Source organism: Populus nigra, chromosome 17, assembly GCF_951802175.1.
Source record: "Populus nigra chromosome 17, ddPopNigr1.1, whole genome shotgun sequence".
Lineage (NCBI taxonomy): Eukaryota > Viridiplantae > Streptophyta > Magnoliopsida > Malpighiales > Salicaceae > Populus > Populus nigra.
In genome coordinates this window covers 13,987,475-14,012,361 of record NC_084868.1, presented here as the reverse complement: position 1 = coordinate 14,012,361, position 24,887 = coordinate 13,987,475, and the positions used below count along the sequence as shown (strand labels likewise).

The 24,887-nt window shown below is 32.0% G+C and overlaps 3 protein-coding genes and 1 long non-coding RNA gene across 7 annotated transcripts; 1 reads left to right on the top strand and 3 right to left on the bottom strand.

The window, feature by feature from the left end:
• Positions 1–497: 497 nt before the first annotated feature.
• Positions 498–5,748, bottom strand: LOC133677417 (protein NAR1-like). 2 transcript variants are annotated; one of them, XM_062099476.1, is made up of 11 exons: positions 5,464–5,748; positions 5,254–5,321; positions 4,547–4,700; positions 4,261–4,447; positions 3,875–4,001; positions 3,161–3,332; positions 2,962–3,011; positions 2,680–2,851; positions 1,865–1,991; positions 1,647–1,738; positions 498–1,066 (listed from the first exon to the last, which is right to left on the bottom strand). In XM_062099476.1, the coding sequence occupies exons 1-11, from the start codon at positions 5,596–5,598 to the stop codon at positions 914–916; spliced, it is 1,437 nt and encodes a 478-aa protein (XP_061955460.1). In that variant the 5' UTR covers positions 5,599–5,748; the 3' UTR covers positions 498–913. The 2 variants fall into 2 exon arrangements, with proteins under 2 accessions (XP_061955460.1, XP_061955461.1); XM_062099477.1 differs by lacking the exon at positions 5,254–5,321 and having other exon boundaries at positions 5,464–5,601.
• Positions 5,749–9,763: 4,015 nt separating this feature from the next.
• LOC133676668 (CASP-like protein 2B1) lies at positions 9,764–14,027 on the bottom strand. Its single transcript, XM_062098384.1, has 3 exons — positions 13,584–14,027; positions 13,260–13,392; positions 9,764–10,296 (listed from the first exon to the last, which is right to left on the bottom strand). Exons 1-3 carry the CDS (start codon positions 13,805–13,807, stop codon positions 10,045–10,047), a joined length of 609 nt encoding a protein of 202 aa, XP_061954368.1. The 5' UTR covers positions 13,808–14,027; the 3' UTR covers positions 9,764–10,044.
• A 2,879-nt stretch (positions 14,028–16,906) lies between these two features.
• LOC133676530 (uncharacterized) lies at positions 16,907–19,034 on the bottom strand. 3 transcript variants are annotated; one of them, XR_009835625.1, is made up of 4 exons: positions 18,899–19,034; positions 18,607–18,796; positions 17,638–17,741; positions 16,907–17,050 (listed from the first exon to the last, which is right to left on the bottom strand). It is a non-coding gene; the product is annotated as an uncharacterized LOC133676530 (long non-coding RNA). The 3 variants fall into 3 exon arrangements; XR_009835626.1 differs by lacking the exon at positions 16,907–17,050 and having other exon boundaries at positions 17,462–17,805; XR_009835624.1 differs by lacking the exon at positions 16,907–17,050 and having other exon boundaries at positions 17,474–17,741.
• A 1,944-nt stretch (positions 19,035–20,978) lies between these two features.
• On the top strand, positions 20,979–21,953 carry LOC133677010 (putative calcium-transporting ATPase 13, plasma membrane-type). Its single transcript, XM_062098832.1, has one exon. The coding sequence runs from the start codon at positions 20,979–20,981 to the stop codon at positions 21,951–21,953; it is 975 nt and encodes a 324-aa protein (XP_061954816.1).
• Positions 21,954–24,887: the final 2,934 nt, after the last annotated feature.

Genomic DNA, 24,887 nt, shown 5'->3' with positions numbered 1-24,887 from the left:
AATAATTAATAACTTAGCAAGTGTGATTGTTTGAATGCTTTTCTGATTTTCTATGTTTGTTGAAGTAAAGTATTTTACATAAAAATTAATCAAATTAAATTTTTATTTTTTTTCATATTTCCTTGAAAAACCCATTGCTAGAAATTGTTTGCTTATATTATCTAACTAAAATAATAGAAAATGAAGAAAAAATACAGCCGAATCAAGTTTTTTTTTCATAGTTGTTTCAAATTATAGTAATAATTTAAAATATTTTTTATTTAAAAATATATTAAAATAATATTTTTTATTTTTTAAAAATTATTTTTAATATTAACACATTAAACAGTTTAAAAACATAAAAAAAATAATTTTTAATAAAATAAAAATTCAAAATAAAAGAACACAATTTCTAAACATGCTATGAGCAACCCAAATGAACCGCAGATTAAAGAAATTAAATGCTCAAATGAACTCCTGAATCATCATCATCATCCATCAAAATATAGAAAGGAAAATATAAAAAATTGTGCTTTGATTCCTTTAAACTTGTAGTTGCTGATACATGAGAAATTATTTTTTGTTTTGAATTATACAAAAAATGAGAAAAATGCTCAACCAAGGCATGTACATGAACTGAGAACATTATTTGGACACAGATGACAAAGGTGTACAGATTACATCATCTACCTAAAAGGCTTCTAGTATGAAACATATACACGAGTTAGGAGGGTACAAAAAACAAATCTGTTTACTTTATCAAAATTGGAGTGAGTTGCTAAAGGAAATCCCACATAAATATTCTGCCAGCAGTGACTAGTGTTGTAATCGAGATCACGCCTGTAACCTTGGAGAGCTCAGCCCAAGGATGATAACCACATGGAAATTGCAACTAGTTGTGTCTGTAGAAGGGAAAGAAGAGACTGGAAAGTGTTCACCAATTATGCAATTGTGCAGTTACGCTTTTTACCATAGGGTGATATTCTGTATGCATGTGCCTTTTAGCCTTTTCGGAACCAGGTTGTTCAAGCCACTCATCATATAAGGATTTAACAAGAAGATTCTCGAAAGGATCTTTGATCAAAACCTGCATATCCAAAAAAAACAAAAGCATAGTCATGGGAAGATAAAATGACTGTAAAACAAGCATACTATACACAGAGTACAGGCAAAACATGTACATGAAATAATCCCATTCAAGTTACCCTTTTCTGGGGAGGGGGGGTAACCATCACTGTTTTTAGTGTATCCAAGACAGTTTGTCCCAACCATCAAAATAAAGACTGCAGTCCTAATGTAATTACCCACAGACCATCAGCTTTCTACGTCACTATGGTATTCTACTATGCTCAGCAATCTCCAATGAGATCTTGCATGACAAAAGATAATCTAAGACACGACCAAAAATGTCAAGACTTAGAAGAGGATAGCAGAATTCAAATCCCTGAATAGGTCAGGTTTTATATCTGCCTTTGAGAACAGTTGTGATGGTAAAAGTATCTCAGAAGCAGAGATACATAAGGTCGAGAGTCGTAAGTAGTAAGCTGAAAGTTGCAAATGGTAACATGTTTGATCATACATGATGCCAAAACTATTTAACAATACCCTCTAGATTGGAAGAAAAAATAAAGGCATACAAAACCATCTGCAATGTTAGTGAAACTCACATTTTCCATATAAATAGTTTCTAATGACTGAAGCAGCTCTTTTGGAGATTGTTGTGGCTTTGGCTTGATTTGACCACCACCATTCAGGCATCCTATTTAATCACAAAGCCTAGTTAGTACCGCATGTGTCAAATTTCGAGTGAAAACCGAATACCAATTAGATTAAACTGAAAGCACCAATCAAGTGAAAGTAAAAATTGAAAGGGAAAGAAAGAAACCGGATGGGCACGCCATAACTTCCACAAAGTGATAATCACATTTTCCTATTTTGACTTTTCTCACAATATTTTGTAGGTTTTGAAAGCCATAACAAAGAGCAAATTTCAGTACAACTTTTCCATCCACCTACATTAATGAGAGATATCACATTAGAAGCAAGAACCAGGTGTTAAAGTATGTGCATAGAATTACCAAGTATATGTGATTAAGCCTTAAGGTACCCATCTAAGTTAAACAAGACATGGAAAGTTAATAACAGCATGTTTTTTTTCTTTATTCTTTTTCTTCGTTTTGTTTTGTTTTTGGACTCTTTAGCAGTTAACGTTGGCAAATGTTGCAGTATGATTAGAGTTCTAACATACAACTGCTAGGAGAAGGCATATGAATAAGATGTGTGAATTGTACTAGGATTTAGGTTGCAAAATTCTTATCTACCATATCCATAGACAATTTGTATAGGGCTAAGATTTATAGCATATGTGAAACTTGGTCTCTATAACATTATAAATAGGTTATCTATAAGTTAAAAAAAGAGTCTACCCTATATATACATTTTTTTACAAGCTTTTTACAATTTATCGCATTCTTTTACTTATCGCCATTTACATCTTTCCTTTACAGCTTTCATTTATCTTTATTGCTTTAGTTTTTTACTTAGTTTATAAAAACTTCTTCATTATAAACTTTTACCTCTTAACTTTCTTGAATATGATGCATTTCTAAAACCCATGATGCATCAAGAAACTGTATCAAAATTGGAGAGCATAATGACTTCTTACAAGAAATGTGCCAGATTAAAGAGAGCATAACTTACTTCCAAAGTCACTTCACGAAAATCCATGTTTCGAAGACTTTTGAAGGCCAAAGGGCCTTCGATTTCTCTTCCATGTAGCATTCTAGCAGCATTCCGAAACACTGTATCAGCATAACCACCAGAACTTCCAGCTACTCCATAGAGATAACCTTCTTCACTAACATTTGTCAACCTGTAGAACAATCACCACATATTCCTTTTATATCAACAGCTCAACCACAGATGGATGGAGTGTCAAAAAATAAAAAGATTGTAGTTCACAGGACAATTGAGATTTCTTACATTTTATCTAGAGGAGAGTCGTCTAAGGTTTCAAAATCCACTGCTTTGAACTGCAATTTGAACCCAAGAAAAAGAAGAAAGAATAAACACTAGTCACCAATTACTGTTTATCAATGTGCTGGATAATAAGGGGGGTGAAAAAAAAAAGAGGGGCAACAAAGCTAATATAAACTGCCAGAATTGGGAATCTCAATCTCACCTTTATCAAATCTAAGACTTCTCCAGTTGTCAAAACTGAATCAACCTCTGCAATCCTGAGACCATTTTTATTTGCATCTTCTTGTTCCACTTCAAAAACAAAGTCGTCCCTTACAGCCTCAAGCTTCTTATCATAACATGGCATCACGGTCACATGGTAAACCTCATCAGGCCTATCAAATAAATTTTCACCAATTACATATCCAAAAATGCAGGAAATTGGAAAAGTAACTCATTTTTTCTTCATTCTTCAAAACTCATAACAGACTACAAGGCCCTGTGAACTATAATTAGTCTTTGGTCAGTACAGGTTTTACTTTAAATGTTGAGGGTGTGAATTCAGATGCAGTGAAGGCACTGTTACTTTAATATGTTTTCACATCATCTTTATTGATTTATTCAGGGGCACAGAAGAGGTGTAGGGGTTGACTAAAGAGGAGTGAAGGAGATTGGTCCCCTAGTATGCACAAAAGAAGACCAAGAATGTGGAATCAAATGGTATTATCATGACTACTGATCTTAAATCTTGCGTATAACTATTATGAGGTACTTGAAGATATAGGTTTCCTCATGAAATAGCATCAATTATTCCAACGTTAATGCTTAGAAGACACAAAATCTCTTACTGACCTATAATTCCTAAAAAGCTATGCTTTGCAAAAAAAAAAAAAAAAAAGATCAAGCAAGAATAGAAAGCATTAAACTGGATGATTACCTGAGGCCCATTTTTTGGCAAATGTGATGCTTGATGGTAGCTCCAATTGTTTGTTGTGGGCTCTTCACAGAAGATATAAAAGGCAGAACGTAGGATCCTAGTTGCTTTTCAGCATAGCATATCCAACCTGCAGTTACAAAAAAATTAAAAAAAATATCAGTGATTATGAATCAGGCAATCCCTCCTATCATGTCCCCAACATTCCACAGCCCTGTACATAACCACAGATAATTACAGATTATGCTATCGGAAACATTCCTGATATAGTTTCATATGTTGGCAAGTAGTTCTATTTTTTTTTTATTCTCTTCTTATTCTTGTTTCCTCTATCTTTTCTTGGCGAAGGTGAGAGCATCAATTTCTGTATATTAAGCTACGAAATTAACCTGGACATGCTGAAGAAAGCATGGGTAAGGCTGAATTAGATTTTTCATTGTTGTTCAACTGGCTCTGTTTGTACCGATTAACAAACTCGTTACAAGTCTCTATAAGTGTTAAGTCCCTGCTTGAACTTGTATCAAATACAGCTTTCACTCCCAAAGACTTAAAAAATGTCGTGAGTTTCTTAAAAACCTGCAAAATCAAAATAACTTGAGCCATTATAATCTTGCACAAACAAAACACTATATATTATCTTATCGCGCATCCTTTCAAATAAAACCCAGAGACCACCTGAAGGGGAGAGATGCCAAAATAAACCGCGAGAGAAGCTCTCGACTGTGGAGACAACGAAATAATTATAGCTTTCCCTTTATCAATATTGGATAGGAAATCATCCAAACTTTGCTTCTCAAGCATAACTGTCTCCGCTGATGTTATGCATCCACTGCAATATCACAACAAACCATAAATCCTAAACCTCTACTCAATCACTAAAAAACTAACAGCAAAAACATCTTTTAACCCTAAGCAACACAAAATTTCCAAATTTCCACTAATCCCAACATGTTATCTTCAGTTCTTTACTGATACTTAAAATATCTATTAAATCATTCATACCTAACCCCCACCTATCACCCACTAACTAGCAGCAAAAACATATTCTAAACAATAAATATCGCAATTTTCCAAAATCTCATTAATGATCTTCTTTCACCTTCATTATTAACAAAATTCCCACATCTTCATTAATAACCAAGTATCTCTAATTTAAATCATAATATCAAAACCCCAAATTCCCAACTAACTATCAATAAGTACAAATTTTAAACCCTAAACATCAAAAAATTTCCACACTCCAATTAATCCCATATTTCATTTTCCCTTTATTAACATCCCAATATTTCCAAGATTCAATAAAACCATATTTTGTTTTAATTTTATTTACAACAAACACCAATGAAAAAAAATAGCCAATAAAAAAAGTAGAAAAATAAAACCTGCAAGCCAAACAGTCCTTAAGCGAAATTTTAACAGGGTCAGTTTGCTCCTTATTAGCAATAGCAACCTTCAAAAAAAAACCCAAAAAACAAAAATCAATAATTTCACTAAATAATCCCAGTTTTTTTCACCAAGTTGAAAACTTTAAGCAAAACAAAAACTAATTAGCTAAAAATAAACCCAAGAGTTTGAAGAAGTTACAGAAATACCTCATGTTTGTCGCGTTTTACAGTGTTAGGAGCTGTCGTTTTGAGGCCTTTCAAAGACACAACACAAGCTTGAGAAGGAGCTATAAAGTCACTCAGATCCCCAATTCTCAACGTCGGTGAGAATTTCTCCGACATGCCGTTTATCAATTTAGGGTTTTTGATAATCCCGAGAGAGAAATCGAAGATCAAACTGAGAGATTCCGCTTAGGGTTTTCCAGAGAGAGAGAGAGAGAGAAATGCTAATGAGACCTGTCGGTGTAGCTGTCTGTTATTTTTGTTCTTAAGAAGAGAGAAGTCTTATGATGCGGGCGGTTGTAGAATGTAGAGTTAGGGAGGTTGGTCGCGAACAGGAACAGGATGTGAGAGTTGTGTGGAAAAGGAAAGTCAATGATCGATCCTACGTGTTCATGGTTGTTGAATATTTGTCTCCATGCACGTGCCCACCACAGGCCTTGTAGAATATTCAATTTTTTTATTTTTTTCCTTGTTTTAGATTCTAGCTTGTACAAAAAGGGAAACTTTACTATGGCATGGTACTTTTCTTTTATCCATTGTGATATGCGTTCAGTTTTTACTGTGTCATATAGTTTTTTTTTTATTATTTAATTTCTGAGGTATTTAAATTATTTTATTGTTGATTAAAATATTAAATAGATAAAAATATATTTAAATAAATTAATAATGATTAATATATTATGTAAAAATAACTAAAAGAGAAATTGATAAAATTAAAAGATGTAAATCAAGATATTCAACCACATAAAATGAAACATCCATCTAATTATATTTATTGAACTTGTTTATTAAAATCAATAAAAGATAAATCTATAACCTAAAAAACTCATGACTTAAAAGATAAATATAAATAAAACTGACAAATAAACTCATGTCAAAAAAAAATATTATGTAAGGTCAAACACATCAGTAATATTATTTAAAAATAAATATTTTTATTTTTAAAAATAAACTTCATTTGTATAAAAATTTAAAAAAATTCTAAATGAATTAGGAAAACACCTTGAAAAATAAATTAAAAAACAAATTAAAAAGAAATAAATCAAATATTAAAAGATGAAATTAAAAAAAATTACTTACAAAAAATTGCAGAGCGATAAGATTGTATGAAGTTAAATCTCTAATAAATCAAATATTAAAAGATGAAATTAAAAAAAATTACTTACAAAAAATGATCTAAAAAATAAGAGTGGAAAAAAAACATTAATTAGTGGGCAACTAAAAATTTGATTTGATATGCGCTTGATAATGGGTCATAATTTTTCTTTCTAAAAACAACCTTGAGTATACATACTATTTTGGTATGTTTTTTTTTACATAATATAAATTATAAATGTTTATTGTTGATTAAAATATTAAATAGATAAAAATATATTTAAATAAATTAATAATGATTAATATATTATGTAAAAATATGAAAATATCCCTACTTTAAAGACAATCAATTTTTTTAGCGATTATAGACATAAGTGAATGGTAACGTGTGTTTATAGGAACTGGAAAATCAACTTCTTTTCTAGTATATTTATTAGCTATTTAAATTACGCTTTATAATTTTTTTTTTAAAAATCAGTTTTAGGCTATTTTAATATATTTTTTAACATAAAAAATTCAAAATATAAATTGAAAAACCTATACAAATATTTCATTAAATAAATTAATAATCATTTATATAAATAAATAGGGGGAAATAGTTAACAATAACTAATAACTAAAAGAGAAATTGATAAAATTAAAAGATGTAAATCAAGATATTCAACCACATAAAATGAAACATCCATCTAATTATATTTATTGAACTTGTTTATTAAAATCAATAAAAGATAAATCTATAACCTAAAAAACTCATGACTTAAAAGATAAATATAAATAAAACTGACAAATAAACTCATGTCAAAAAAAAATATTATGTAAGGTCAAACACATCAGTAATATTATTTAAAAATAAATATTTTTATTTTTAAAAATAAACTTCATTTGTATAAAAATTTAAAAAAATTCTAAATGAATTAGGAAAACACCTTGAAAAATAAATTAAAAAACAAATTAAAAAGAAATAAATCAAATATTAAAAGATGAAATTAAAAAAAATTACTTACAAAAAATTGCAGAGCGATAAGATTGTATGAAGTTAAATCTCTAATAAATCAAATATTAAAAGATGAAATTAAAAAAAATTACTTACAAAAAATGATCTAAAAAATAAGAGTGGAAAAAAAACATTAATTAGTGGGCAACTAAAAATTTGATTTGATATGCGCTTGATAATGGGTCATAATTTTTCTTTCTAAAAACAACCTTGAGTATACATACTATTTTGGTATGTTTTTTTTTACATAATATAAATTATAAATGTTAATTGAAAAGTTTATCCAAACATATAATAATTAACTATGTAAATAAATAAAAAATATTTATTAATAATAACTAAAAGAGAAACTGAAAAAATAAAAGATGAACATAAATTAAAATATTTGATCTTGTAAAATGAGATATTTATCTATTTGTGTCCACTAAATTTATTCATTAAAATCAATAAAAGATAATAGAAATAAAAACACATATGAAACAAAGTAAATAAAATAAAAAGAAAAAAATGTATAGCCGAATATATAAGAAATATTATTTCAAATAACTATTTTTGTACAAAACAAAACCTACTTGTATAAAGTAAAATAACAAATAAGCAAAAATTAAACACAAAACAAAACAACTTTAAAAAAAAAAAACTTTTATCAAAAAACAACTTTCAAAACTCATGGTTTGGGTAATGAGACAGATAAATTGATAGAAAAGAATATGAAGGTAATTACAAAACAACTTTTTAAAAACAATATAGAATGATAAAATAGCAAAATATAATGAGGAAAAAATATTAAATGTATTAACACTTGAAACTTATAACTTATGTTATTAAATTGAAAATATTACAAATGAAAAAAACTATGAAACTCAATCCCAAATAAATCAAACACCAAAGGAAATATCCGGGAAAAAATTAACCACATAAAAAAATTTAATTAAAAAGTAAGGGTGGAAACCAAAATAAAAAAAAATTTGAGGAAATTTAAAAATAAATTGTAGGGTTAAACTGAAAAGAAAAAAAATTAACAAAAGGAAAAAAATCAAAATAATAAAGGCTAATTTGAAAAAAAACATCAATATAAACTTTGATTTAAGGATGAAATTAAACACTAATAAAGCTTTAGCAAAAGATCAAAGGATAAAAATGATAAATCAAAAGAATAAGGACCGAATTGAAGAAAACAATATATGACAAATTGTAATTTAAGAACTAAATTGAAAACATAAAAAAACTTTTTCTAAAAGGATAAAGTACAAAAATAAGCAACAAAAAACATAAGAATTGAATTTTTTTTTTAAAAAAAGAGGAAAGAACAAACATGCACTTTAACCGGAAAAGAGAGAAAAGTAAGAAAAAGAAAGAAGAAACGAACCACCATCGACACACCAGGAGGGTGCATCACGTGACGGTGCTTCCAGTGACATGATGAGAGGTCATTTTCGAACAAACAGTGGCATCACGCGCGCCGTTGAAAGAGCGTGGACGCCACCAATACGTTGACGCATGGGAAACACGCACCACCAACTTTTTAGAGTTTAATATTAAAAATAAATTTTAAATTACTAAAAAAAAACCCTCATAATCCTGGAAATAACAAATAAATCAATGTGAAAGTACCGAAACACCCCTGAATGCATAGAAGCTATTTTAAAGTTTGTGCAAAGTAAAAAAAAAAACCCACTTGGTTAACATGTTTAAATTTGGTTGACCTTGGAGGTAGATGAGTTTTTACTTTACAAACTAATATGTAAAGACAATAATACTCATGTTTAATTTTTTAATGACCATTAAATCAGCATAAAAAGATCAAAATACTCTATATTCATCCCAATCTTTCAACTTACTTTTCCACTTAGAGGCACAAAGATAAATTCACTATAACAATTCATAGTAAACTAGGCAATGTTTAGCACTGTGGTTGCAAAATATTTTTAAAAAATTTTGAATTTTTTATTTGTTTTTGTTTTAAATTAATATATTTTTTATATTTTCAGATCATTTTGATGTACTGATATCAAAAATAATTTAAAATATTTTGAAAAGCAATTACTACCCCCGATTTAGAGTTTAGGTTAATTATTAATATTTTATATATATAATGATTTTTAATAAGAAAGTTTTAGTAAAGTTTGGTGGAGGATAAGGATGTGATTTTGTTATTATCATAATTGAACTCATGGCCATTTTGATATTTCCATGTCCAAGAAAAGTATAATTATTCATGAATTTTGGTCTCTCACATGAAGTACAAAATTGAAGACTTCAACGATGATTATAATGCTAGAGATAGAGGAAGCTTGCCAAAGACACAATCTGTAGATGGATCCACAGAACACGCAGCATTCATTTATTGTCAGCATTGAAGTCACAAAGCATGCACTCTTTTTTTCACCATCATCTCATATCTAACAAAAGGCCACCATATTATAGAACTTTCTGGTGGTGCAAGTGCAATGACTAGAAACGGTATCTCTGAGAAGCTACCACCTTGCCCCATCCTTGCCCTTGTTGCCACCGTACAAGCGGAAGAGGCTGAAGGCGGAGATACAAGACAAGACAACCATGCTAACACTGACCAACAGCGCGCTTGCTATTCCTTCACCAACCTGGTTACAGAATTTTCCGTACATGGTGCATATCTTCATCCATTGGAGATCAGGCTGTCCCAACTTTGCAAACACTGAAGATTGTGCAGCAGCTGCCACTGCAGACATAGTCAGGTATGCCATCATCTGCACAAGTTAGTGTGGAAGAGTCAGGTGATTGTTTCAAAATGTTCTGATCTCATTGTTTTCCATGGATGGCAACAAGTGCACCATCTAGTTCTTCTCAACTCAGCACGAAAATCTCCCAAGTTATTCAAGGAATGTTAAAACCATCATCAAGCATCAAAATTAGCAAATGAAAACCAAATCATTCTGAATATTTATTCTGTTTCCACTCGCATGAATTTTATACTTTAAAGAGCTTCATAAGCAAAATCGATTCCTCCTTGACAAGCACTCCAATTTCTTTAAATCCATTGAAGCAATTTCACCAAAGAAATCAGTACTAGTTTACTGCCATTTTCTTTGTGTATGCCTAGTTCACTGCTGGAAAACTCCTCCATATCTAATTAATACATAAGTGGCCTTGTAATTTATCAGTACTTCTCCAAGGACCACTCAAGATGGTATTGAGTTGTCTCTGTAAACTCAGGAATGCTGGAGTAATCAAACTCCTACAATATTTAAGAGCCCTTCCGTACTTCAAAACAAAATTATTTTATATCTGAATTCAGAAAAGCTGCCTGTCAGCATAAGTTTGAAATTCACAAGTGTTTCTCATTCTCTAAAAGTCACAAAGATATATCATTGAATAATGAATCTGATAGAAGCCTAGTAATTATTCAGAAATTTAATTTCCACCACCTAGTATTCCAACTGCTGAAAGGTATGGGTGCTGTTGGGGTAATTGATTCTGAAATTCTCTCTGTTCCATTCCTATATAGCTTGGCCTCACCATTTATTTTTTTTTAATTGAATGCATGTCATGTGGTAGATATTAGTCCTCACCAATTGTGTATGGCAAACAACATCCACCCCATGAACTCAATGCAGTCAGCTCAAATTTTCACGTAGCACACACCTGGAAAACACGATGACACATGGCATCTGTCGGTATGGAACAGAAAGACCTATATTAAGGAAATAGAGAGTGATTTGAGCCTCACTTGGAACCACAAATATTCATAGATCCCAGTGACCAGCATGCATAATTCACCATTATAACCAGTACTCCATTATCCTCCCTCACAAGGAAGGTTGGCAGGTTCAATTGTCTTGCTCAGTTGCTCTGGTTGTAAATTGACTAAACCATACCAAACTAGCACTGACATTCAAAAACCTAAAATCAGACCCTTTACCAATTCAAATCATGTGATACTTAAACATGCAACAGCAAATTAGCTAAACCATACTTAACTAGTACTGGCATTTAAATCCTAAAATCAGACCCTTATTAGCTGTTCAAATCATGTGATACCTAAAACCATTAAGTCCAGCTTGAATCCTTGACCAAACCATTACAAAGGAGAAATGATTTCCTGCAGCAGTTTTGAAATGCCTGTCTCTAACAATACATGTGATCTCCACCGATCACTTCATAATTAACAAGTATGGTGTCACACTGAATGAACTTAGGTGGGAAACTGGGAGCCATTACTGCTAGGAATCATTTTCGTGACATGCCATTCAAAGAATAATAATCTACTCGTGCTCTGATGTGGTTTCAGCTTTCCCAGAAATCAAATATACTTCTTGCGCTTGACACCAACTGCCTTATGCACACACTAATTCTAATTAACAACTTAAATGCAAGCATCTGCCTTAAAAATATTAACTCTTAATGGTTAGTAGTTTTGACAAAATTTACTAATCTAGGGCAATTTTTTTTTTGAAAAATTAGTTAGACAATTGTCTAACTGAACTAGTAAATGGTAATTGGTAGAGATTGAAATGAACAAGAAGAGCCCAAAGAAAGGCACAATATGGATGAAGGCATAAATGTTTATTTGTCAGGTTGGCCCCAATATATCACTTGCTTAACTAATCTGAAAACAACATGGAACTGGGGCAAGAGCTAACAACGTCCCATAAGAAAGTAGATAATTGTGAGTATAAACCACAAGTGAACAACACAAGAAAATGTTTCTGACCTCTCATGCATGTTATTATTTAAATTTCTAACCTAAAACTATGGTTGAAATTCAAATCATGATTTGTTTAAGTATCAAATCATGTGATACTTAAATTATTAATGTGATACCAATTCAAATCATGTGATACTTAAACATGCAACAGCAAATTAGCTAAACCATACTTAACTAGTACTGGCATTTAAATCCTAAAATCAGACCCTTATTAGCTGTTCAAATCATGTGATACCTAAAACCATTAAGTCCAGCTTGAATCCTTGACCAAACCATTACAAAGGAGAAATGATTTCCTGCAGCAAGTTTTGAAATGCCTGTCTCTAACAATACATGTGATCTCCACCGATCACTTCATAATTAACAAGTATGGTGTCACACTGAATGAACTTAGGTGGGAAACTGGGAGCCATTACTGCTAGGAATCATTTTCGTGACATGCCATTCAAAGAATAATAATCTACTTGTGCTCTGATGTGGTTTCAGCTTTCCCAGAAATTAAATATACTTCTTGCCCTTGACACCAACTGCCTTATGCACACACTAATTCTAATTAACACGTTAAATGCAAACATCTGCCTTAAAAATATTAACTCTTAATAGTTAAGAGTAGTTCTGACAAAATTTACTAATCTAGGGAAAATTTTTTATTTTTTATTTTGAAAAATTAGTTAGACAATTGTTTAACTGAACTAGTAAATGGTAATTGGTAGAGATTGAAATGAACAAGAAGAGCCCAGAGAAAGGCACAATATGGATGAAGGCATTAATGTTTATTTGTCAGGTTGGCCCCAACATATCACTTGCTTAACTAATCTGAAAACAAAATGAAACTGGGGCAAGAGCTAACAACGTCCCATAAGAAAGTAGATAATTGTGAGTATAAACCACAAGTGAACAACACAAGAAAATGTTTCTGACCTCTCATGCATGCTATTATTTAAATTTCTAACCTAAATGCCACCATACCCAAAAAGTAAAAAATTAAGAAAAAAAATCCAATACCTGATCACCGGAGAAAATAACCCAAGCTAAGGGTTTGCTAAACAGAACACTTCCTTTAACCATGCCCACAACACAGCGCACCCCTTGAAGCAATGAGTAGGCTGCTGCTATCCCATTAGCTGCCACCAAAAAGCTGCATCAAAATAAAACCAAACTTCATAAACTCATCAAGGAACAGAAAGATTGAATCTTTGGAACCATTTTTGAAGGAAGAAAGAAGATGAAACAGAAAGAATGAGTCTTTGGAACCATCTTTCAATAAAGTAAGAAAATTTCCAACCATCTCTGAAAGAAAATTGAGAGAGGGGTTGATCAGAATCTTACACAAGAGCTTTCATGTCAGTGAATCTTGCTTTCTTTTGAATTGAAAAGATTTCTTTAACTTGAGTATCTGTACCAACAAGAACAGCAGCAAGAACTCCCAAACAACAGATCACACACCTCAAAACCAACTCTGCTAGCCTCACTCTCCTATCAATAACCTTCAAGTCAGTGCCATGATACACCGGTACATTCCCAGGACTAACACCAACACCTAAATAACTCATCCTTATCTTTCTCAAAGAAGATGAAGAGTTAACTAGAGACAACCTAAGAGATAGTGAAACTTTCTGTATGTAACTCTAGGCCCCCAGGCTCAACTCACCACACACAAGGCACTATCTCACAAGTAAAAAGCTCCACTACCTTAAATAGGCAGCACCCCCTCAACAACAATGCTGTGCATGTTTCCTATCTTGAAAAAAAAATAAAAATAAAAATAAAAATCATTGGTTTAATTTTTTGAAAAAATTTATGATGATCTAGCTTCCATAAATATTGATAACTATAGATTGTAGGTCAAGTATCATGAAATTTCTCATTTATTTATACTCCAAATGCATGATAATGGACTTTGTGGACCTTTCAATTTGGTGGGGTATCTTGAATATTTTACCTCATCGCAATTATATCCTCACGGTTTAGAACCAATCATGTAAAATCCATGGAAGTCTTTATAATTTCTTTGAAAAATAAATTTTATACTTTGTAGTCTATAAATTTAGAAATTCTACAAGCTATGTACATGTAAAGTTTGAATTCAATCCATGTCTCCGAACTCATGCTGTTGCCACTTACGGTAGTCATCATGGGTTTTGCATTTAGTAAGCTTTTTTACCATTTATATTATATTGAATATAGCTTGAAATTTAAGGAAGGTAAAAGGAAAAAAAATAAAATTCCCATGTACATATGCTTATCTAGACATGGATGATATAAATAGACAAGATTAACGCCTCCTTTGATATTTGATATTGTTTTCTAATAAAAAGTTATACTTTTTGAGAGATAAATTAAGAAAGTTTCAAGTATTTATTTAGAAATGCAAGTATTGTTGTAGCAATACCCGTGTTTTTAAATTAAAAATATTATTTAAATTTATAATTTTTTTTAAAATATATTTTAAAAATCATTTGAAAAATAATATAATTTTAATTGGCACTTAAATTAATCCGAATATACTCTGATAAAAAAAAAGAATTAACTATAAAAAACTGGTGCCATGCAAGTCCGTGAGAATGCCAAATGGTCAAACGCAGGAGCCGTGCAGAAATCAGTAGAAAGAGCATTGAAACACATTCAGGGCAGCATTTAAGGCCGATGTGGAGGAGGGAAAATTCGAGAAGACTCCCTTTTTCTGGGGAAAGGCAACAGTTGCTTGTCCCAAGGGAGAAGGGTCAGATAGATGGCGAGGCCCATCTTTAATATCTCTTGATAGAAGTATTTAAAGTGTGTTGATAGAAGTATTTAAAGTGTCTGAGGTATTGTGATAATTAGTGTGGTTGTGATTTTAAAAAAATTATTTTATAAAAAATATTTTTAGTTGAGATTAGTTTAAAAAAATAGATGTTTAGTTGAAACTGTGGTTGAAATTAAGGTTGAAGAAAAAATAGTTTAACTTGTTTGGTTAATAATATTTTTGAAATTGAGGTTATAAAATAATTTTAAAAAATATATATTAATATTTAGATTTTAAATTTAAATATTGTGGATTTAACTATTGCTATTATATCATGAAATAAATCATATTTTATATAAAATATTTTTTATTATTTCATTGAACTATCTACAATTTCATCATGTCTGAAATACATCCGACAATTTTCTTGGTTTCTTTAACACGCAACAACATAATTGTAAAATATAATCAGGAACAAATTAGAATTGTTATCAAATTCTGCAAATACTATATATTATTTTACTGGGTCGGACCCAGTTTAATGTATTTTGCACGTTGGACCGGACCCGATCTAGTCGAAACAGTGAAGCATGCCTCCACTGTTCACTAAATAGTGAAGGCATGTTATATTGTTCAGTGAACAATGTAGCATAGTTGAATTTCTTAGCCTCACAAGACAGCAGTGGTTTTTATCTTTTTATCTTTCTATGTTTCGCAAGTAATTTATTATAGGATCCATGCATAGTAAGTAATTTTTTTTTTAACCAAACATTTACTTAGTGTATTTTTTTAAAAATGCAAACTCTAACGTGTATCAAAACATATTCTTAATGAGAGAAGGGTTTAGGGTTCATGGTAGGATTTTATGATTGCCCATTCCTTTGTTTTTCAGCATGTAGCAGAAAGAGCAAAATGGACACTACTACTAGAAGTACACATCTTTGCTCGTAAAATAAGTAGTTAAACTATGCTCTTCACGATGATTAAACTATGCAATAAAGCCTTTCAATAAAGTTAAACCTTCATTAACGGAAGCTTGTAAGATACACAATTGCTCTATATATAAATGCACATTATGATAGTATTTATGAATCAATTTCATCAAAAAAATTTTAGATTAACGTGGATGTTTGGGTCAGCTTGCGTGTACTTCGACTAATTCTACGGGCCATGAAGTTAATAATCATGTAAGCCTCCAAAGACCCTGAAGTTCGTGAAACTCGAACTAGTGATTTCTAGAAAACAAATTTAGAACTTGACCAATTGAATTACACCTTATTACTTCATCAATTTTATTTGTTAACATAGAAAATAGCAAAAACAAACGAGAAATATGTTTTCTTTACCTCTTACTTTAAAAAGAATTAAATTTATTTTAAAGCTATCTCATAAAATATTTATTTTATATATCCATCTCAATCTATTCAATTAAACTCATTTTATACACGTAACTTGTGTATTAAAACACTACAAACATCAACTTGAATCAATTAGCAGGATCGGTGTGAATGGTTGTTGCATTCTTTTTTCTTTTCTTTTTTCTAATAATTATGGGCCAGAATGGTTTCAGGGGTAACCCTGCTAGATGATAACACCTACTCCATTCCACTAGCAACAACTTCCACTCACGTCTCCATAAAGTTCATGGACTTTTATACTTGATAAAAGACTTCTTGGAACCAGATTTTAATCACTGATCCCCCACTTCTTGAAGTGCCACAACTAAATCGATAAAAAATTATACAATTTACCAAATTTGAGTATAGTCTATAGAATTCCCAGGAAAAAAAACTTCGAAATATATTCTCTAAAGACATAAAATTGTAGTCCCACCTGGCAATATTAATAGAAACTTTGCAGGACATTGTTCTCTAGGATGACTCGCTCAGATCAAATGGATTTATCCTTTCAATTATTAAAAATAAAAATACTTTTAAAAAGGTAACAAAAAGACGGATGACCTCTCCTGGGACGCGTGCTGAGCTAGAAGATATACATTGAATGTCTGTCTGCTGGAAGACAGTGGGAGGGTCTTTGTCACATTGGCCATACACTTTCGGCAAGACTTGAGCTGCAAGATTTACATTTGTTGTCCTTCTAAGTCCTTCAATTATTTATTGCTTTGCAATTTGATCATTGAACTTTATTTCTTTTTAATTCTATCCTTACAAGCTATGCTTACATGACTATATGTGTTGCTATTTATTTTCATTTGCGTGTTATCTCTTAAAAAACTATAATTAGTCACCGTTTAATATGAATTGATTTAAAGATATCAATTAATTGATTGTAAGAATACAGAAATTTAACTCCTTAAGAGTTATTGAAAAAGAAGAAAACAAAAAAAAAAGAAGATTAATGCTCTTAATTTAAAGAGAATCAATTCTATGGTGTTTAACACCGTGTTTGAAAAACACTTTTAAAAAAATTTAACTTTTTTTTAAATTACTGATCTCAAATATAATTTTTAAAAAATAAAAAAATATTATTAATATATTTTTTAAGTTAAAAATACTTTAAAAATAACTACAATCATACCATACAATTAGTGCTTTTTCACTATATATGGAAATGAAAATGGAAGGAAGGAAATAGAATACAGTCAATGCTATTTAATTCATTAAAAAATATCATTAAAAAAACCAAAAAAATAATTACTTGTAATCTAAGAAGCGTCAAATCCTGTCTGAATAAATATCTTGTCTTGTGACGAGCATCACTGGGTGATTCAAAGAAGGTGACACCAACATTGCTTTCCTCAGCTACAAGAAGATCAATGTGGGACGTGACTCGAATGCAACAAGCAACGACAGTACAACTCTATCTCTAAAATGAAAAAAAAAATAATAAAAAATAACAATCCAAAACTAGTAATCATGCCCCAGAACACTAATTTTATTGCCCCTTGTTTAAGATTATGATAATGATTATAATTTAAAATATTTTTTATTTAAAAATATATTAAAATAATATTTTTTTAAAATTATTTGATATTAATATATTTAAACAATCTAAAAATATAAAAAAATTAATAAAAAAAATTTAAATATAAAAAAATATAGTTTATACTGTGTTTCCAAAAACCCTTCAAATAACTTTCACACTACGGTGTCTATAAGGTTATGTTAATTTCTTGTTCAAATTTTGAAATACAGTATATCTTTAATAAATTAATAACCTTGATTTGAATAAATTGTATTTTTGTTTGATTCCACTTAAATTTTAAAGTTTAAATAGTATATCAATTAATTAATTAATTTTTATGGTCCCAATGATATAAATCCCTAACAATATACTAACTCTCCACCGAGTGCTGAACTATCAATTTTCTCAATTGAATTCCTAAAATATTAAATAATTCTCAATTGAGTCTTGTGCATCTATATCAATTAATGTATTCCATCTAATTTGCATGAATATTATGCACTAAAAAAGACGCAATTTGAGGGGGGAATGATGTTTGTTCATGAAAAACGGGGAAGATCCTAAAGGGAAGACTAAATTGAGAGATGCAAAGTCCTACTTTGGGGATCCAATTGAGAAACTTTGTAGCTTAATGGCTAAATTGAGTATCGATTAAAAGTTGGGGGACTAATTTGAAGCTTTCTCAAAGAAGAATTATCTTACTTGGATCAAGATCAGTGATGAGAGCAGCAGCATTGAAGTAACAAGTTGCTCCTTCATGCTTAAACTTCTGGTAATAGTTCTTGAAGGCATAGGAGGCATGATCCCTTGCTGTGCTTGGCAGATAACAGGGTTGGTTCCTTTGTATCTTCCTGCAATCTGCACCTCCCTTTCCACAGGCCCAATTGACCCTCTATATGAACAGAAAACACCAAAATCCACAATTGAAATGCACATTACCTTAATCACAAGGCAAAAAAAAAAAAAAAAAAGAATCACAACCCTACTGATTTACCTGATTTCTGTGGCATTAAAGCAACGAAGGACAGAGCTAGGAGAAGAATCCTTAGAAAACTTGCTGTCATTGTGACAGGAACTTATGTGTATCCATTGAAGTGGAGATTCATATAATCACAAACAGTTCTGATTGCTTCTGTATGTTTATGAAGAAAATTTGTAAACATCAAAGCTGTTTACTTTTTACAAAGTTGAGATTCCAATCCAGCTAAATTTCTTGGGTTCTACGGCAAGAATTCAGGCTTTGTTTACAATAACTAAAGTGCCCTGGATTTTTCTTTTTGCAATTCGTGTAAGTGCATATACATTCTGCAGTTCTCTCTTCAATACTAGTCTGACAGAGGATTAACAGGGCTCATGTCCTGCCAAGTAATTATGCAGCAATACCCTCAAACATCACCATATTTTCATGTTCAGCAAGTTGCTAGTTTCTAATGATCCAATGTTAATCCAATTATGAATTTATGTATTTAGAGAATGATATAAATTATATCTTTGAGACTCATTTATCATCTTAAATTTTTTAGTTGAATTAATTTTTATATGATATTAGAACTTTAATACACACAACAGTTAAGGTTTAAGATGTGTTAAAAAATATCTCGTCTAATTTAACTTTTTAGATTGGAATGGTTCGATATGCATGAAATATTTTTTTTAACCAAAACTTGCTTCATAAGCACATGGAAATCGTTTTTCTTCAGAAAGATTGTGGAGGTTTGTTTTAACATTTATGCATTGTTCAAAGCTTAAATAGCATCAGAAAATGAAAAATACAATGGCTAGATTGGTCTTTTGCTCAAAAAGCTACAGGTATGGAATGTGCAATGAGCCTTTAACTACATCTTTTGTCATGTGAACGGCAAGATGGATGGGCAGGGCAGTTTTGCTGTTTTTGCTTGCAATGCAGTAGAAAGAAGACCATTTCTTTGTTAATTTGGCACAGGAAAGGCGAAACGTGAGACTTTTTTTTTGTTAAGCATTTGATTCATGTGTAATCTACTTTCAAACTAATCTATGATAATGCATGTCTTGAAATACCCCACTTGGGGCCAATCATCTCCAGCCCCATCACCACTTCTGCAAACTCTTTTGATCTCAAATGGATCTTTGTGTTTTGTTCATCCTTGTTTCTCTCTTCACAGTCTCTCAATCACAACCTGCCTCTCACACTCCCATCCCCAATGATATAGAAGCAGCAATAACTGACATTACGTCACAGAATTTCTTTGGATTTGCATTGCTGCTACAGATGCTGAAAATCAGTGCACAAGTATCAGGACTCAACTTTTCTCATTCCAACTGATCAAGAATTGACCAGACCACCTTCAAGAATTCTTGCTCAGCCACTCAATCACAATGCCACTCTCATTCTCTGACTTGAGTCATTTTCCAACAGGGAAACTGGTTCCATCAGGGCTTGACCATCAGCTACTCCAAATCAGAAACCGTGGGAAAGCAGATTTTTCTGTTAACAATTTTCTAGTCATAAAACCAAACCTTTGCTTTAAATCTACAATCAAGTGCCATGGCATTGATTTCTAAATCAATTATAAACTAGATGAACTTCCTGAAGTTAGAAACTAGATGTAACTAGTTCAGCTAGTGGTGCTCTTTGCAGCTCAATGTACTAGCTTCAATTTTATGTTATTATGTTATCTTTCTGTATTGGAAAGGAAGGTTAAGCTACCCCAAAAGTTTAAAAATATCACGACGGAAATCTGTTGCTAATTCGAGTCTCTAAAAATCAGTATCATGAAGGAAAAAATTATCATTGAACAATTTTTCCATGCCTCATTGATCACTGTTAACTGCCATGGATTTCTCAGGCCAGTGTCTTGCCTTGCTCTCCTCTATGGTGTTCTTTAATGATTTCTTGATTAATGCTTCCAACAATACTGATATGCATCAATTACTGTATTGCCGGTGGGAATGCAGGAAGAGATGCCATTTCTCATGGCTCTTTGTGTTGCTTATTGGAAAAGGAAGATTATGTCAAGTGGCTGTAAGGGTGTAGTCCAGAAATCCTCTGCTTGTCTTACCATGGGCTCTGTCACAAATCCTCTGCTTGTCTTACCATGGGCTCTGTCACTACAATCTGCACTGACCTGGCTAGAAAGTTAATATCGCAAGATGAGCTTGAAGAGACAAGAAAAGCAATAAGAGATTGCCAGACTGCTGGAGTAAATGTCAAATTCATATCACAAGACGATATTTCAGTGGTGAGAGCTGCAGCTATTGAATTTGAAATCCTCACAAAAAATTCTGAGGCAGCGATGCTTAAAGGCGAAGACTTTCAAAATTTCTCCGAAGAAGAGAGGATAGGAATGGTGGATCAGATCACTGCAAAAGGCAACTGTCTCCCATCTGATAAGCTTCTTCTTATGCAGTGCTTGAAGAAGAAAGGAAACGTGGTTGCACTGACTGGAGCTAATGATCTTCATGACACTCCAGCATTGAGACAAGCAGACATTGGCTTTGTGAAGGCAGACTGGAGCACAAAAATGGCAAGAGACTACTTAGACCTCATGGTATGGGACGGAACTTGGAGCCCAGTTCCCAACATCATAAAATGCGGTCGATGCTCATACGAAAACATTCAGAAATTCATCCAACTAGAGCTAACCATGATCCTATCTGGGTTATCGACAACTACCATCTTAACAATACCATCAGGAGAAGCTCTTGTGACACCAATTCAGTTGTCCTGGACTAGCTTGATTGTGCCTGTCCTCAGCGGCATGGCTGTGATCACCGAACCACCTGGAGAAAAACTAATGAACAGGTCTCCAGTTCAGAAAACAGAACCACTTATAACCAAGGCCATGCGGAGAAACATCATAGCTCAAGTTGTTTATCAGGTTGTGTTTTTTCTGATAGTCCAATTCAAAGGACAGGTGATTTATGGCACGGACCAGAAACTCAGGAAAGCTATGATGTTCAATAGTTTTGTTCTTTTACAGGTTTTCAATCAATTCAATTCCAGGGAGATTGAGAAGGTTAATGTGTTTAAAAACGTTCATCAGAACTATTGGTTTTGGGTGGCGACATGAGGTCTTCTAGCACTGCAGGTTGCCTTTGTAGAGATTTCAGGCATCATCAAAGGTAATGCAAGGTTACATTGAGAAAAATGGGGCATTTGTGCTTTATTTCGGGTATTTTCTTGGGTGATTGATTGCATGTTCAAGTGCATTATCAAGGTTTATCATAAAAAATTGAAATTGCTCTCCAGTGACGGCATCCGTCTGGAGTATCTGACAGTGAATAACTTTATTATCACAAGTATTTGTCAAATAGTCTAAAAGAATAAGCCCAATGATATTATTTCTTTTAATTTCTTAAAAAAAATTGGACCACTTTTCATGAATATACAGAGAATCTCTTCTTTCGATCTCATTCATAGGATATATCATGTGTGCATGTAACATTGTTTCATTAATTATCTGCTATATACACTGCTTATGTTTGTTAATCATTCTTTTTTTTTTCCCTTCAATCTTACCCCTATGTATAGTAATTAGATTCCGTGTAGGTTATAAATGGGATATATTGATATAAATCAAAATAATATTATTTTATTTTATTTTATTTTAATTGGATTGATTATATTAATTTTAAGTTAATTTTTTTTTTATATTTAACTCGGGTTAACCAACTACAGAAGAATTTGTGAAACAGGTTGAAGTTTAATAAACATGAACACAAGAATTAAAGAGAAGAATATCCTCCATAAATATATATTTAACGCAGTCGATGCATGATCATCATCACCTGAGAAGATTACAAGAAAGAGATGCCACAAATCCACCTACAAAGTGTCTTTTCCATTTCTTTATTCCTAAAGCAAAAGGTTACCACGCAAGCATATAATAAAAATTTCCAAATGCACGCCTTGTCTAAAAACCCTAGAAAAAAAATGCTTTATCTTCTCGATCGATTCACCCTTCAAATTTCGAAATTCCAAAATAAGAAAAAAAAAAAAAAAAAAGAGTACAAAGTGGGGCGCTTGATGTTGCAAAAAAGAAGCATCCAATCCATCATGCACTAAAAACTAGCATCTGCAGCTTTCAAATTTCATGCCATTTCAATCCAACGAGTTGAAGACAAAAAAAAAAGTGTATGAAAAGAGAGAGAATGTTGGTAACCTTGTCCTTGTCAAGACATTATTGTTCAATCAAACGAGTATGAGCTCCTCAAAAGATTATTCTCTCTTGTAACCCTTGTCCTCTACCCTTCACCCTCCTCCCTTCAACTAAGGGAAACCCTCAAGAAAGTAGGAGAGAAGCACTTGTAAATTGAAGGAATAGTCTCCATCATCTCCAATGCTAGAAAGGGCTTGTAGGAGCGGCAAGCTGACAGAGTATCAGACAACCTATATTATTCCTCCAAACATACCCTTCCATTCGCTAATTTCAACACTCTTTTGGACTCTTCTTTTTACCCTCTTCCACTTTACCTCTTTCCCCATTCACAATTCACCAAGAAACCCCACCCTCTTTAGATTGGATTCACAACCTTTTCCTTTTGGATTTTGCAACTTGGCTGCCGATTCTCATTCCTTTGCTAAAGCATTTAGAATTTTATTGAAAAACTAAACCTATCATATGCTAATCTATTCATCTCTATTGCAACCATGCCAGCATGCTATAAATACACACGTAATGCTATTCGAGGCTTCTTAGAGAGTTCTTCACTTCCATTGTCACTACACATTTTGATAGCTAAACCAAAAACCCTAAAGAGCCACCAAAAGAAAAAGAAACAATCTTCTTCTCAAATGGGCAATGAAAATAATGACCCTGTTGTCATTCAATCCTCTATTGCTCTATTGCAAGAGAGATTTAGGCAGTTACAAAGAGTGAAAGCAATGAGAGAGGAAAAGGAGCTATCAAAAGTTCTTGTGGAGAGTCCTAGGCAATTAAGTCCCTCCATGCAATATGAACCAGCAGCCAGCAGGTTGTTCTTTCACCCTGAATTGATCCTTCAACCAAGGTCACCGCCCCATATATGCCTCTCTCTTCGGCCAAACCCACAGAGCAAGCAGGCCGGCTTTTGGTGCGAGCTGGACACCCCAGCCTTGATGAGTTCATCCCCAACAAAAACTCTTTCTAGTCATGGCTTGTTAGATAAATTTGATGATTCTGCTACTGATGACGATGATATCGATACTTCTCTTCATTTGTAGACAATCCCATAATTAACCTTGTTTTTGCCAATGCGATGTCAGAAGAGTTACTGCTGCTACTACTATATTATTAACTTAACTATTAGCTTGTTCTCTCTTTGTGATCTTATTATGATGATTATTATTCTGGGAACAAGAAATTTAGTTCATTTTCAGAGTGGATCAAGATTGTAGTGATAACTGGCAATTTTTTTTTTTTAATTCAGCAATAGAAATATTTCTCTAATCAATTCACATGTTTATAAAAAACAATAAACTATGAGTTCATAAACAAAGAAAAAATCCAAAGACTTGGGGCTACGATTCCTCACAAAAAGCAAAACACAACTCCTGCAATCAACTACTAGCAGTAGGTTCTCGTTAATCACTTGGATTTTTATTGCAACAGTGCTTGTCCCTTTCAACGCATGCAGTGATTTTTCCCTTTTTATTATTTATGTTGGATATACAATAATCCCAAATTAATGAAGATTAAACAGTATATATTGATGATTACTGATCAGGCAAATACAAACAATAACGGGATCATACATAACCATCTCTTTCAACAGAAGAACTAATCCTTAAAATTGTATAGGGTTCTTGGAACCAGTTGGGTTCCCACTGCAGTTTATGGCTGAATATTCCTGTAATGTTCATGGCACATGGTTGCTCTGAAAAACAAATTGATGATTCTAATTTCATTAACAATAATGTAGACTACAGTCATTTTTTTTTATTTTTTATCAGCAAATGTTATGTTATTTCAGACGAAGCAAACTTATAAATTGTTTGGATTAGCTTCAAAATCATGGAAGATTTT